The 14,821-nt window shown below is 44.3% G+C and overlaps 1 protein-coding gene across 1 annotated transcript; it reads left to right on the top strand.

Annotated features, from left to right (window-relative positions):
* Positions 1-1,346: 1,346 nt before the first annotated feature.
* On the top strand, positions 1,347-5,466 carry LOC125523410 (premnaspirodiene oxygenase-like). Its single transcript, XM_048688444.2, has 2 exons — positions 1,347-1,845; positions 4,205-5,466. Exons 1-2 carry the CDS (start codon positions 1,387-1,389, stop codon positions 5,270-5,272), a joined length of 1,527 nt encoding a protein of 508 aa, XP_048544401.1. The 5' UTR covers positions 1,347-1,386; the 3' UTR covers positions 5,273-5,466.
* Positions 5,467-14,821: the final 9,355 nt, after the last annotated feature.

Raw genomic sequence — 14,821 nt, 5'->3', positions numbered from 1 at the left:
TCGAGCACCTGTCTAATCTAGGGCCCTCCATCTGCTCGGGTTAATCTATTTCCTCGTCTTCATCGAGGACGTGATGGCCAGCAGTGGCAAAAAAAGGACTAAACTAAAGAAAAGAAAATCGGTCGTCAGTATTAATAGCAAGCGTGATTTGCAAAAAAAAATGGTAACAACAAACATGAAAGAGAAATGCGCCCGACACAATGACACACAAGAGGTAGAATGGCGAATCAACCTGTGGCTGGATGGTTAAAGGGACAGTGGTATCCCCAGTCCACCAGGGGGTTCAAGTCCTGGTGCTCGCATTATTCCTGGATTTATTTCAGGATTTCTGGCGATGAGCTTTCAGTGGGAGAAGATGTTCCCGTCGACCACGAGACGCCTACGATGACTTCGTAAATTTCAAGATGACATGCCGACTCAGTCTCTCGGAGGTGCTCATAAAGGTAGAGTGTGCGTTCATAGAAGTGAGTGTATGTACGTATGTATGAGCGCTTGCGCCTTTACTGATGTTCAAACAAAAAGTTAGAACATGCGTGCACATCTTCCCCTTGCCAGGGAAATATCGAGTATTCCCATCCTTGGGGTGCTCCCCATGCTCCAACTTTAAATAAATCAATTTTAAGTGTCCCAAAAAATTCTGGAAAAAATGTCCATGTTTACAAACAATGTGACTACAACTCCAAAAAATTTTAGGTCCCCTTGCCCGGGTGTTTGAGACCGATTTGAGACATCCGGCTGGTTGTAGATGCTCTGAGCATATTTGCGATATTGAACCGGTACATCATTATAAAACCGACGAAGTCATCACCGACGTCTTCGTAGTCGACGTGAACGTCTCCTCCCACTAAACGCACCTTGCCGGAAAGCCTGAAATAATAATTTCAGAAAAAAAATGCAAACACCAGTGTCAAATCTAGAACTTAAACCTTGGTGAGTTGGGATTGGGAATACCATTGTACTCCCAGCCACCCGACGACTGGTTGGTGCGCGTCTCGAGTGCCTGTCTAATCGAGGGCCCTCCATCTGCTCGGGTTAATCTGTTTCCTCGTCTAAAGAAAAGAAAATCGGTCATCAGTATTAATAGCAAACGTGATTCGCAAAAATAATAATAATAGCAAACATGAAAGAGAAATGCCCCCAACACAATGACACACAAAACGTAGAACGTGCTTGCACATCTTCCCCTTGGCTTAACATAACAGCTCACAAAGAACTCATGGCCCCGTATCACCATCCGAAACCGATTGCTTCCAACGTATCCTCCATCGCCCTCTTGCCCTATATATTACCCCTACGAGTAGGACTACGAGCAGCAGAGCAACCAGCTTGAAAACCCAAGGTCTCTTGGCCACAACAATTATACCGGCACTTCTAGGTAACACAACCATGGACGAGCTGTATGTCCAATCGCTGGTGCTGGCGGCGGTGGCGGTTGCGCTGCTGCAGGTGCTGAGGGTGGCCCTGAACCCGGTGAGGGAGAGGGCGCCGCCAGGGCCGTGGAAGCTACCGGTGATCGGCAGCATGCACCACCTCATGAACGTGCTGCCGCACCATGCGCTGAGGGATCTGGCCCGCGCGCATGGCCCACTCATGATGCTGCAGCTTGGGCAGACGCCACTGCTGGTGGTCTCGTCTAGGGAGACGGCGCGGCTGGTGCTCAGGACCCACGACGCTAACTTCGCCACGCGGCCAAAGATCCTCGCCGCCGAGATCGTCACCTACCAGTCGTCCGACATCCTCTTCTCTCCCTCCGGCGACTACTGGCGCAAACTCCGCCAGCTCTGCGCCGCCGAGATCCTAGGCCCCAAGCGCGTGCTCTCCTTCCGCCACATTAGGGAGGACGAGGTATGTATGTAGCTCTTATTACGTGCGCCCATGCATGCTGATACAATTTTGCTTTAAAAATAAAATATATTGATGTCAATTAGATACTAATTACACTCAGCCTCTGCACCAACAAGATGCATAAAATATTCAGGAGGCACACAGCTAAAAAAAATAAAAATAGAAAAAGGAGAAAAATGACCCTGCCACGGCAATCAATCACCCGCAGTAGTAACACTCTAACCACCACAAAAGACAACAACCCGTCTAGAAAGAAAGTTTTTAAAAAGCAACGCATCCAAAAAGAAAACAATGCACAAGCGTTGTCGTTGCCCGATCAAAAATCGTAGGTTTTGATCCTGAAGAAAGACCGCGCTCACAAACCAATGCCTTCAATGAGGTCACTGCCAGGCACAACCAATAAAAACCAGACCTTGGGTTTTCAACCTGAAAAATCACACCTCAGTACCCAAAGGAGCACCACCAACAAAGAAGTCCTTCAATGCTTCCGCCCCCACTTGCGGAGGCTACTACTACAAGTCACATAGTTTATCTTCGGCTTCTTAGCAAAAACTCACATACAAGGAGGGGTTAAAAGAGTGTAGCGATTCGGTGCCCAGACTCATCGGCACCCGGTCAGAAAATGATTCATAGAAAATTCTGATTTTTTTGCATGATAGATAATTTATTGCGTGAGGTCCACTAATTTTTTGAGATTATTTGAACATATGAGTAGCTCTTAGCAAAAAAGACAAATAGGGTTAGAGCAGTACATGAACAATAAACTTTTTTACAGACCCCAGATTTATTTATTTTTTGCCGAGAGCTTCTTGGATGTCCAAATGATCTAAAAATTGGAGCGGACCTCACGTACCAAATTATCTACCATGCAAAACAATTTAGAATTTTTTGAATTTTTCTAGTGTTTGTTTTGATTTTTTCCAGCACAGGTGCAGATGAGTCTGGGCTCAGAAATGGATATTTGGGGGTTAAAACGGGTTTTCCATGCGTGTGTTTGGGGTTTTCGGTCATAAAAATATCCTTCATGCGATTGAGGTTCCCGGACCCCCTAATATATAGAGATTGAAAATTTGTAGTATAATACTTTCTATATATGATGTAGTAGTAATATACTATAGTATGATACTTTCTGCAAGGGGTGCTCTTGAATATTGAACTTACTAATTACTAGTTAATTAAACGTGGCAACAAAATTAAACACGCCAGAGTAAGCTCTAAGCAACACAAGACAATAGAGTCACGTGCACAACGGCTATATGCAAGTTGTCTAAATTTGCAATTTGAGTAAGTTGATTTCGTGGGAGAAGGAAGAAGAGGTGAGGCGAGGCGGGGCTCTGTGTGGTCATGCCGGGAACGAGTCGAAGCCAGAGACGATGTGGCATCTCAGGTGGAGGTGACTCCGAGGGTGGACATGTGTGGGTAGGGGCAAGGTTTGGAGTTTCGAAATGATAGGTCGAAATTTTGAAAATTGTTTCAGACAAATCAACGAAATTTTTGTTTGACCTTGAACAACTTTAAATTTGAACAGCTAGCAAGAAAAAAAATGTAGCACAGAATGGACGAAACACCATTTCGGTCATGATGGTTAATTCGTTAATCAGCTAGCAACTGATTCGAACTTTAGATGCTGAATTAAGAAGAAAACTGACCTATTGCTGTGGTACTGAAATAGATGTGAATATTCAACGATCCAAGTTCTTTTTACACATAAATTTAAACCAACCAAATTGTTTTGAGCAACATGTTCGCCCACCCTTGAAATCATCAAAAAATTAACCTTGGTAGGGGGAGAAGGGCTTATAGTATATTCCGGGCCGGATTAGACATCGCCCTCGTCGGAGGCGGGGACGGTGCAGCGGACGGCAGCGAGGCACGCCAAAGAGAAGAACGGGATGTGGAATGGTTTGAGGACAAAGAAAGCTGGAGGAAAAAGAAAAACAAAAGGCTGGCTGTTAGAAAGCTGGAGGACAAATCAACTTAGTCGAAGTAAAATTCGAGGCTCGGTTAGCGTAAAAGAAACTTATAAGTACCACAAGTATGACTTTTATGTCGGTCTTTCCAAATGTTATAAATCTAACTTTCTAGAAAATTGACTTATCTAGATGTGCTTTAGTAAAACTGTTTAATTATATCTGTGTTGCGAAATGCTTTCGGTCACAACAAGATTTACAACTGAACTATCAGGAATGTTATCTAGCGAATGTTCGTCAGGAGTCCAATCCATATGAACGCCTCCAGAACAATAAGATTTGCATCCGCCGGTGATTTTTTTTTTTAAAAGCCCACAATTTAAACAATATGTTATGGATTGACGGCCTTGAACAATATGTTTAATTCGATGGGTCATTTATTCCTTCAGATGAGGATGCGGGTGGATGAGATCCGGCAGGCAGGGCCGTCGAAACCCGTGAACCTGAGCGTCATGTTCCACGGCCTGACCAACAGCATCATTGCGCGGGCGGCATTCGGGAGGACGCCGAAGAAGTCGCCAGAGTTCCTGGCCGCCGTCACGTCCGGGGTGCGCCTGGCGAGCGGCTTCGACATCCCCGACCTCTTCCCAGAGTGGACGGCAGTGCTCGCCGCACTCACCGGCATGAAGCGCAGGCTCCAGGGCGTCCACAGGACGGTGGACGCATTCCTGGAGGAGATGATCAACGAGAGGAACGCCGCCCGCGCTGACAAGATGAAGGTCGGCGGCACCGAGAAGGTGGACGAGAACCTCATTGACGTGCTCATCGGCCTGCAGGAGGGAGGCGGCCTTGGGTTCGAGCTCGACAACAGCAGGATCAAGGCCGTCATCCTGGACATGTTCGCGGCAGGCACGGGGACGGCAGGGTCGTCGATGGAGTGGGGGATGTCGGAGCTGATGCGGAACCCGCTGGTGATGAAGAAGTTGCAGGGCCAAATCCGGGAGGCGTTCAAGGGTAAGTCCGTGGTGACGGAGGCCGACCTGCAGGAGAGCAACCTCCGGTACTTGAAGCTGGTGATCAAGGAGGCGCTCCGGCTGCACCCGCCGGGGCCCCTGCTGGTGCCCCGGGAGAGCATTGGCAGCTGCGAGCTGCAAGGGTACACGGTCCCTGCCAAGTCGCGCGTCGTCATCAACGTGTGGGCCATCGGACGGGACCCGGCGTACTGGAAGGACGCCGAGGAGTTCCAGCCCGAGCGGTTTGAGGACGGCGCCGTGGACTTCACCGGCAACAATTTCGAGTTCGTCCCGTTCGGCGCCGGCCGCAGGATGTGCCCCGGCATCAACTACGCGCTCGCCGTCATGGAACTTGCCCTCGTCGGTCTGCTCTACCACTTTGACTGGTCGCTGCCGGAAGGCGTTTCCGAGGTCGACATGGAGGAGGCTCGTGGCCTCGGCGTGCGCCGCCGCACGCCGCTGATGCTCATCGCCACGCCCTTCGTCCCGGCCGCCCTGGCGTAGCTACGTTTGCTTGCAGTGCAACTACACATGCATGTGTGTTCGTCCGTATAGTAAGTGTGCGACAAGTGACGTCCTCCAGTGGAGACACCATGTTGTCGACTACACATGCATCCAATGTCTTGGCTTGTGGGTGCGTTCATAACGGTGATATGTGTGTGTATGTAGGCATCTTTATTATACCTTGTTAAAAGAAATTATTCACGAATATTTTATTTCGGTTGTGGTCTGATGCTCGTAAGCATGTTCTGTACGTGTCTTCCTAAATTCTAAAAGGTGCATACACACTAATTAGAGAAAACGAGCGGCCGGTCTTACGCACGCATGCATGTAGTTTTGTGGTCTAAATTTTGTCTTTATTCGTGACGTGGCATGTACTACTAGGATGGTCATATGGGCAAGACACCGCATTATTCCATGGATGCGCATGTCCATTTATTCGGGTTTTCAAATTTTTAAATAGCCATATCTTTTAAACCGTGCTTCGGAATTTAGATCCGTTTTCATTATTAGAATCCTCGCGACGAGATCTTTGAAACTAGATCCCGCATGGGTATGTTTTGACGAAATTTTTTTGATGCCAACTTTGATGCTATATTGTGCAACTCTATTACTGTATTGTGCAACTTTATTACTACATCGTACAACTTTTTTTCAAAACTAATGTTTGAAGCTGCACCTTCGTATGAGGTTGCAACCTAGCAACCACGACAACTTTGATGTGCAACTAGTCTATTGCCTCGACGAAACTCGATGTGTAACCTCCTCTTGTAATGTAGTTTAGTTGCACACACATTGATGTTTAGTTGGCTTGTAATGTAGTCTAGTTGCACACACATTGATGTTTAGTTGGCAGGAAGACTAGTTGCACACACATATGCTCGGTTGGCTTGTAATTTAGTCTAGTTGCGCACACATTGATGTTTAGTTGGCAGGACACTAGTTGCACACACATATGCTCAGTTGGCGCGGCAATGTAGTCTAGTTGCACACCACATTGATGTTTAGTTGGCAGGACTTTTTTTGGCACACACGCATATACTCAGTTGGCGCGGCAATCTAATCTAGTTGCACACACATTGATGTTTAGTTGGCAGGAAGACTAGTTCGTCGAAACATCCCCATGCGGTATCTAGTTTTGAAGAGCACGTCGCGTGGATTCCAGCGGTGAAAATGAATCTTAATTCCGACAAGCGGATTAAAAGTTATGCTTTTTTAGTTTTTGAAGCCACGAATTAAATACATGAAAGAATAAAACGCATGCACCGAAGGGATGGTTGTGCAGACATTTAAAATCCAGATAAAAAACTTTCTTAATTAGAATGATTAATTAGGAAAGGGGACAAAAAAATTTTAAAATAGCCGGCCGCCACGCAGCGCTAAAGGGCAGCTGTTTGCCCGCTAGACGCATCCTAGTTTGTTTTACATCTTGCATGTGACAAAATAACTGCCTGACATTGGGGAGTTGCAGACGGGGAAAGAACAATAGGTAGCCGCCGCCAGTGCCGTGCCTGATCCTCTGGATGCCCAGAGCGTCGCGCCTGCTTGTAGAAGTAGTTTTTTTTTATGAGTCTAAACACACTTTATTATTACTCAATAATGTTCATAGGAATACATCGAAGATCTGATCGGTTTAAAAGCCACACATGGTGCCCAAAATCTAGATCGAAAGCGTGCTTAGCGAGGCTATATGCCTCGAGGTTGGAGGCTCTACCTTCAAAGATGAAGGAACAATCATTAATCGTTCTTGCCGCCTCTACTATCTCCTTGACAATGCTTGTATACATTCCCCCAGTTTGGTTATGTATATCCGTGACGACACCCTGACAGTCCGAGGCGATAATCACATGCGATAATGCTAGGTCTGAAGCTAGAGCAAGCGCCTCACAGCAAGCTAGAGCTTCTAGCGTCGGCGGGTCTGTAATTCCATGAATTCTGATGACAGATGAGCCCAAGTAAACTCCCGCCGAATCCCTACAGACCGCACTAAAAGAACCTTCATTCTGATTTCTAGCAACAGCCCCATCCACTCTTATTTTAACAAAACCAGGTGGCGGAGGAATCCAATGTTGGAGGGACATGACGCTGATTTGCCACTGTTCCTGTATGAACCCGCTTGGGCTTGCACTCTTCTAGTTCCCGGATGTATTTCATAATGAAATTATGGGTAGAAAATGGGCTTTGGAAAATATCTGCATGCAAGACTTGTCTCCTTGAGTACCAAAGTGCACAAAGGGTTACTGCAACTTGAATAAACTCAGTCGTGGATAGCATGTACAGCAAGGCAAATAGCCATCTTTTGGCATCAGGTTCCCTTGCATTGTTCAAAGCTTCTACCAGGTCAGGATCCTGTAAAGCCCAAACGCATCGCGCAATAGTGCAGTGCAGCAAGGAGTGTTGCCAGGAGTCTTCGGAGCCGCACAACCCACATATAGTGGTGGTCGACATGTTTCGGTGGTGGCGTACATCCGATGTAGGGATTGACTGGTGAGAAAGTCTCCATAAGAAGACCTTAACTTTTGATGGGACGTTGACCTTCTAGAGTTTACCCCATAGCTTAGACTCCCGTTCATTATTAGAGTTATCTGACCGCCCTTCAAGCCATGCCTCTCTCCGCATTTTTTGTCTCAGCAAGCATAGGTAGGCGGACCTTATGGTGAAAACTTCATTTTTCTCATGAACCCACGACCAAAAATCATCGATCCAGCGACTCGTGGGTTGGGCCTCCTGGTGCGTTGTGGGCGCAGGTCTACCATAGATGTGTGTAAGTCACTGTTTGCTGGGACCTGATTGGCAGAGTTGTTGACATCCCCTCTCCTGGCTTGACCCCAAGCCTCTGCTACAGGAAACCGAGCGCAAAGAGCTTCCTTGTCTTCCCACGAGTCCGGCACTGCTGCAGGATTGGACCAGCGCACCAGGACTTTCTCCACCATAGTTTCACGGTGCTTGCGCCATCGGTAATCAATAATCGATGCTGGAACAGAAGGAATGTCAGAACACTCTGGAAGGTCGGTAGTCGAAGAAGTAAGGATCCGTGCACGCCGCAACTGCGACACATGGAAGACAAGGCGCACTTGAGTGTTCTGGTAGCTGCAACTTGTAGACGACTTCATTGATACGTGCAATGATGCGATACGGTCCAAAGAATCAGTACGAGAGCTTGTGGTTGGCTTTGTTTGCCACAGACGTCTGTATGTAAGGTTGGAGCTTGAGGAAGACTTGATCGCCTACATTGAAGGCTCGGAAAGATCTCTTCTTGTCTGCTTGCTGTTTCATGAGATTGCGAGCACAGTGAAGCTGCTGTTGTAGGAGATGTTGTATCGTAGCCCTTTCATCGAGCCACGAGCGAAGAGCGGGAACAGAGCAGGCCGAGGTTGTTGTGAGCCCCCATTGCCGGGGCTCGTGCCCGTACATAGCTCGGAAAGGAGACATACCAATAGTTGAGTGGAACGACGAGTTGTACCAATATTGTGCCAAAGGAATCCAGTAGCTCCAGCGACGAGGACAGGCTTGAGTGAAGCACCTGAGGAATGTCTCGAGACATTGGTTGACTCACTCCGTCTGCCCGTCTGTTTGTGGGTGATTGCCAATACTCATCGGCAGACCGGTGCCAGGATATTTGAAGAATTCTTGCCAAAAGTGGCTTGTGAAGATGGGGTCACGATCTGATATGATTGCCCCAGGAAAGCCGTGCAGGCAATAGACGTGATTCATGTAGAGCAGGGACACTTTTGATGCCGTGTAAGGATGAGAGAGAGCCAAGAAATGGGCGAACTTGATGAATTTGTCCACGATAACCGGTATGTAATTGGCGTGTCCAGACTAAGGCAATCCATCAATGAAATCCATGTTGATGAATTCCCACGACTCCTTGGGCACAAGCAAGGGCTCGAGCAGACCTGGGTAGGCAGCTCTATCAGGATTGGCATGTTGACATACCTGGCAACACTTCACATATTAGAGGATGTGAGTTTTCATTTTGGGCCATGCGAACAGTTGACGTGCATATTAGTTGTTGTCTCCTCCCTTTGTCCCTCCACCAAGAAAAGGCGGTTAGGGTTCCCTAGAAGAAAAAGGGTCAAATGTGAAGCACATTAGTGCCGGTTTGAATTTGAGCCGGCACTAATGTGACCATTAGTGCCGGTTCCAACGGCTAGGCGGGCGGGCATCATTAGTACCGGTTCGTGGGCAACCTTTAGTACCGGTTCATGCCACGAACCGGTACTAATGAGGCCAGTGCGGCTGTGGTCAGGCTAGGGCCCCCACGAAGACCTTTAGTACCGGTTCATGGCATGAACTGGTACTAGAGTTTCTTAGTAAGCTGATTTTTAGTCCCACCTCGCCAAGAGACATGCAGTATGAGCGGTTTATAAGCCATGAGTGCAAAGACAATGACGAAGAGGTGCAATGCTCACCTGCACGTTGATTAGCTTCAAGCCTTTCGGAATAGCATAGATTGCACTGAGCTATGTGCAGTGCAGTCTACACTATTCCGAAAGGCTTGAAGCAAATTAACCAGCATTGCACCTCTTTTTTATTTTTAATAACTTATTTGAAATCCGGACTTCTTGTGTTCCGTATGCAGCATTCAAAGCGACGTCATCAATTTCCAACATGTTCTGACATCATTTATTGTTTTTCAGTCATTTACCTAATTGTTTAGAGAGCTAAATGATCGTGAAATTGAAAATCACTACAAAATGAACTGTGAAAATGTTGAAATTTAGTATGGTATCATCATTTCACCCGCATAGAATGTGCGAAAGAGTAGAGAGGGTCACGGCAAAAACTGGACGCACTTCGTGTACAAACTAGACAATCTCTTTCGGAGTATCAGGGTTTCGGACGAGAACTCATCTGTTACACGGGAACTTCAATGTTTTTTAAACTTATTTGAACTCCGGACTTTTGTTGTGTTCAGTATGCAGCATTCAAAGCAACGTCATCAATTTCCAACATGTTCTGACATCATTTGTTGTTTTTCGGTCATTTACCAAATTGTTTAGAGAGCTAAATGACCGTGAAATTGAAAATCACTACAAAATGAATTATGAAAATGTTGAAACTTGGCATGGTATCACCATTTCACCCGCATAGCATGTGCGAAAGAGTAGAGAGGGTCACGGCAAAAACTGGACGCACTTCGTGTATAAACTGGACAAACTCTTTCGGAGTATCAGTGTTTCGGACGAGAACTCATCTGTTACACGGGCACTTCAATGTTTCTTAAACTTATTTGAACTTCGGACTTATTTTGTGTTCAGTATGCAACATTCAAAGCGACGTCATCAATTTCCAACATGTTCTGACATCATTTATTGTTTTTGAGTCATTTACCTAATTGTTTAGAGAGCTAAATGACCGTGAAATTGAAAATCACTACAAAATAAACTCTGAAAATGTTGAAACTTGGCATGGTATCATCATTTCACCCGCATAGCATGTGCAAAAGAGTAGATAGGGTCACGGCAAAAACTGGACGCACTTCATGTACAAACTGGACAAACTCTTTCGGAGTATCAGGGTTTCGGACGAGAACTCATCTGTTACACGGGCACTTCAATGTTTTTTAAACTTATTTGAACTCTGGACTTCTTTTGTGTTCAGTATGCAGCATTCAAAGCGACGTCATTAATTTCCAACATGTTCTGACATCATTTGTTGTTTTTTGCTCATTTACCTAAATGTTTAGAGAGCTAAATAACCGTGAAATTAAAAATCACTACAAAATGAATTTTGAAAATGTTGAAACTTGGCATGGTATCATCATTTCACCCGCATAGCATGTGCGAAAGAGTAGATAGGGTCACGGCAAAAACTGGACGCACTTCGTGTATAAACTGGACAAACTCTTTCGGAGTATCAGGGTTTCGGACGAGAACTCATCTGTTACACGGGCACTTCAATGTTTTTTAAACTTATTTGAACTCCGGACTTCTTTTGTGTTCAGTATGCAGCATTCAAAGCGACGTCATCAATTTCCAACATGTTCTGATATCATTTGTTGTTTTTCGGTCATTTACCAAATTGTTTAGAGAGCTAAATGACCGTGAAATTGAAAATCACTACAAAATGAATTATGAAAATGTTGAAACTTGGCATGGTATCACCATTTCACCCGCATAGCATGCGCGAAAGAGTAGAGAGGGTCACGGCAAAAACTGGACGCACTTCGTGTATAAACTGGACAAACTCTTTCGGAGTATCAGTGTTTCGGACGAGAACTCATCTGTTACACGGGCACTTCAATGTTTCTTAAACTTATTTGAACTCCGGACTTATTTTGTGTTCAGTATGCAACATTCAAAGCGACGTCATCAATTTCCAACATGTTCTGACATCATTTGTTGTTTTTCAGTCATTTACCTAATTGTTTAGAGAGCTAAATGACCGTGAAATTGAAAATCACTACAAAATGAATTCTGAAAATGTTGAAACTTGCAATGGTATTATCATTTCACCCGCATAGCATGTGCGAAAGAGTAGAGAGGGTCACAAAAAAACTACTGAAAAATAAATAGAAAAAAAATAAAGCAGAAAAGAAAAAACTATATAAAAAATTACTCAAAAATAAATAGAAGAAAATAAATAATGCAGAAAAGAAAAAAAACTGTATAAAAAATTACTCAAAAATAAATAGAAGAAAATAAATAATACAGAAAAGAAAAAAACTATATAAAAAATTTGTTGGGGCGCTGCCTAGTGGGCCTGCCAGACCTAGGATGTGCAAATGCAGGCCCAGAAGGGCCAGCAGACTCACAGGGCAGCGCGCCCTAGTTAGGCCGAGAAGCCTGCTATATAGAGAAGTTCGAAGGAGCAACCGCGGCTGGGTTTATAAACCAGTGCGGCTGCCCTTCGCTCGGCGAGGTGGGACTAAACATTGTGCACCGCCGGTGGCAGCGCACAACCATTAGTACCGGTTGATAGCTCCAACCGGTACTAACGATTGGGCCTTTAGTACCGGTTTTTGGCACAAACCGGTACTAAAGGGGCCGTTTCCCGCCCCTTGGCCTGGCGAAAATTGGCCTTTAGTACCGGTTGGTAGCTCCAACCGGTACTAAAGACCCCTCATATATATATGACACTTACGAAAAAAATCAGTTTCATCGACCACCACTTCTTCTCGATCCAACTTCTTCACTGCGCCCGTCGCCCATAGTGCGCCGCCCTCGCCGCCCGTCGTCGCCGTCACCGCCGTCGCCCCCGCCGCCTCGCCCGCCGCCCGTCCCCGTTGCATCGCCCGCCGCTGCCCGTACGCCGTCGCCCCCCGCTCGTACACACACACACATACACACACACATTATTTTTACTTATTTTCTATTTTCTGTTGTTTAGATTAATGTTAGATAAATTACGTGGATAATAATGTTAGAATGTTAATGTTTGATGAATTATATGGAAAAGATGTTAAATATGAATATCAATTTTAGATGAATTAGCTAGATATTAATTAGGTATATATATGAGATTTGAACTAGTTGAATTAATATAACTAGTTTATTTTTAGTATGAATATTAATAGAACAAGTTTATTTTTAGTAAGAAAATTTAGGTATATACGAGATTTGATGACCTAATCAAAATATTACTATATAGAACTACCTACTTTATTTTAGTAAGAAATTAATAGAACTAGTTTATTTTTAGTAAATGCTTAGTTGAATTAATAGAACTAGTTTATTTAGTTGAATTAATAGAACTAGTAAGTGTTTAATGTTTCACCTATATATGAACATATGTTAGATATTAATGTCAAATGTTAGATGAATTAGATATAAATTATATGTTAGATATATATTTAATTTAGTTATATGAGATTTCATTATCTAATTAACATTTCATTATATAGAACTAGCTACCTTATTTTTAGTAAGAAAATTAATAGAACTAGTTTAGTTGAATTAGTTGAATTAATTAGTTGAACTAGTTAGTTAAATTAGTTCAATTAATTAGGTATATTTTTTGTAAGTGCTTAGTTGAATTAGTTCAATTAATTAGTTGAACTAGTTGAATTAACAAAATTAGTTGAATTAATAGAACTAATAAGTGTTTAATGTTTCACCTATGAACATAGGAATGTCGTCTGACGACGAACACGATTTCATTATGTGCGAATACTGCGAAGACCAGCGCGGCCTGTGCAGCAGAAATTTTCTAGTTGATGATAGACGCTTCAGTATCAAGCTGGATGAGAACTTCGAAGTGGATACAGTAAGTCACAACGACAAGTCTTTTTTCGTAATTAAGCATGACTTATGCTTCATTTGCTTCAACTTTTAATTTTAATTTTTCACTATTCTACTAGCGTATCCCCTGCCATGCAAGAATTTTTGTCTTGGATAAGATAGGTTTCAGTCCTAACGAAACTATGGAGGTAAAAAGAGTTACTTGAAGACCGAGCATGGTTATACCTTCAACGTCAAATTATACAATGTAGACACATACACCTATTTTGAATGCAAAACTTGGCAAGCACTATGCAAGGCTTATGCATTTGAGCCTAATATGGTTATCACCTTTGATATTCGTCCGGAAGATGATATTGAAGGTAATAGAGACATCTGGGTCGATGTGCAGACGCCTCCAGTTCTACCATTATGTGAGTTTCTCAACCATATTTATGTCTTCGATATGAGATTATTTGAACCAGTTGAATAATTAATAGATCTCAATTTATATTGACAGCTTACTTCCAATCAAGCAAACATGTCCGGCGCTTGGTACACAAGACCGTCCACTGTCTCGGGGCTGAACTAAACTGCGAGGAGACTGTTGGAAATATGCCCTAGAGGCAATAATAAATTGGTTATTATTATATTTCCTTGTTCATGATAATCATTTATTATCCATGCTAGAATTGTATTGATAGGAAACTCAGATACATGTGTGGATACATAGACAACACCATGTCCCTAGTAAGCCTCTAGTTGACTAGCTCGTTGATCAATAGATGGTTACGGTTTCCTGACCATGGACATTGGATGTCGTTGATAACGGGATCACATCATTAGGAGAATGATGTGATGGACAAGACCCAATCCTAAGCCTAGCACAAGATCATGTAGTTCGTTTGCTAAAGCTTTTCTAATGTCAAGTATCATTTCCTTAGACCATGAGATTGTGCAACTCCCGGATACCGTAGGAGTGCTTTGGGTGTGCCAAACGTCACAAGTAACTGGGTGGCTATAAAGGTACACTACAGGTATCTCCGAAAGTGTCTGTTGGGTTGGCACGAATCGAGACTGGGATTTGTCACTCCGTGTAAACGGAGAGGTATCTCTGGGCCCACTCGGTAGGACATCATCATAATGTGCACAATGTGATCAAGGAGTTGATCACGGGATGATGTGTTACGGAACGAGTAAAAGAGACTTGCCGGTAATGAGATTGAACCAGGTATCGGGATACCGACGATCGAATCTCGGGCAAGTATCGTACCGCTGGACGAAGGGAATTGTATACGAGATTGATTAAGTCCTTGACATTGTGGTTCATCCGATGAGATCATCGTGGAGCATGTGGGAGCCAACATGGGTATCCAGATCCCGCTGT

This window comes from Triticum urartu, chromosome 7A, assembly GCF_056163025.1.
Source record: "Triticum urartu cultivar PI428250 chromosome 7A, HENAU_Tu73, whole genome shotgun sequence".
In the NCBI taxonomy this organism is placed as follows: Eukaryota; Viridiplantae; Streptophyta; class Magnoliopsida; order Poales; family Poaceae; genus Triticum; species Triticum urartu.
Note: the sequence above shows the minus strand (reverse complement) of the source record. Positions and strands in the feature narration are given on the sequence as shown.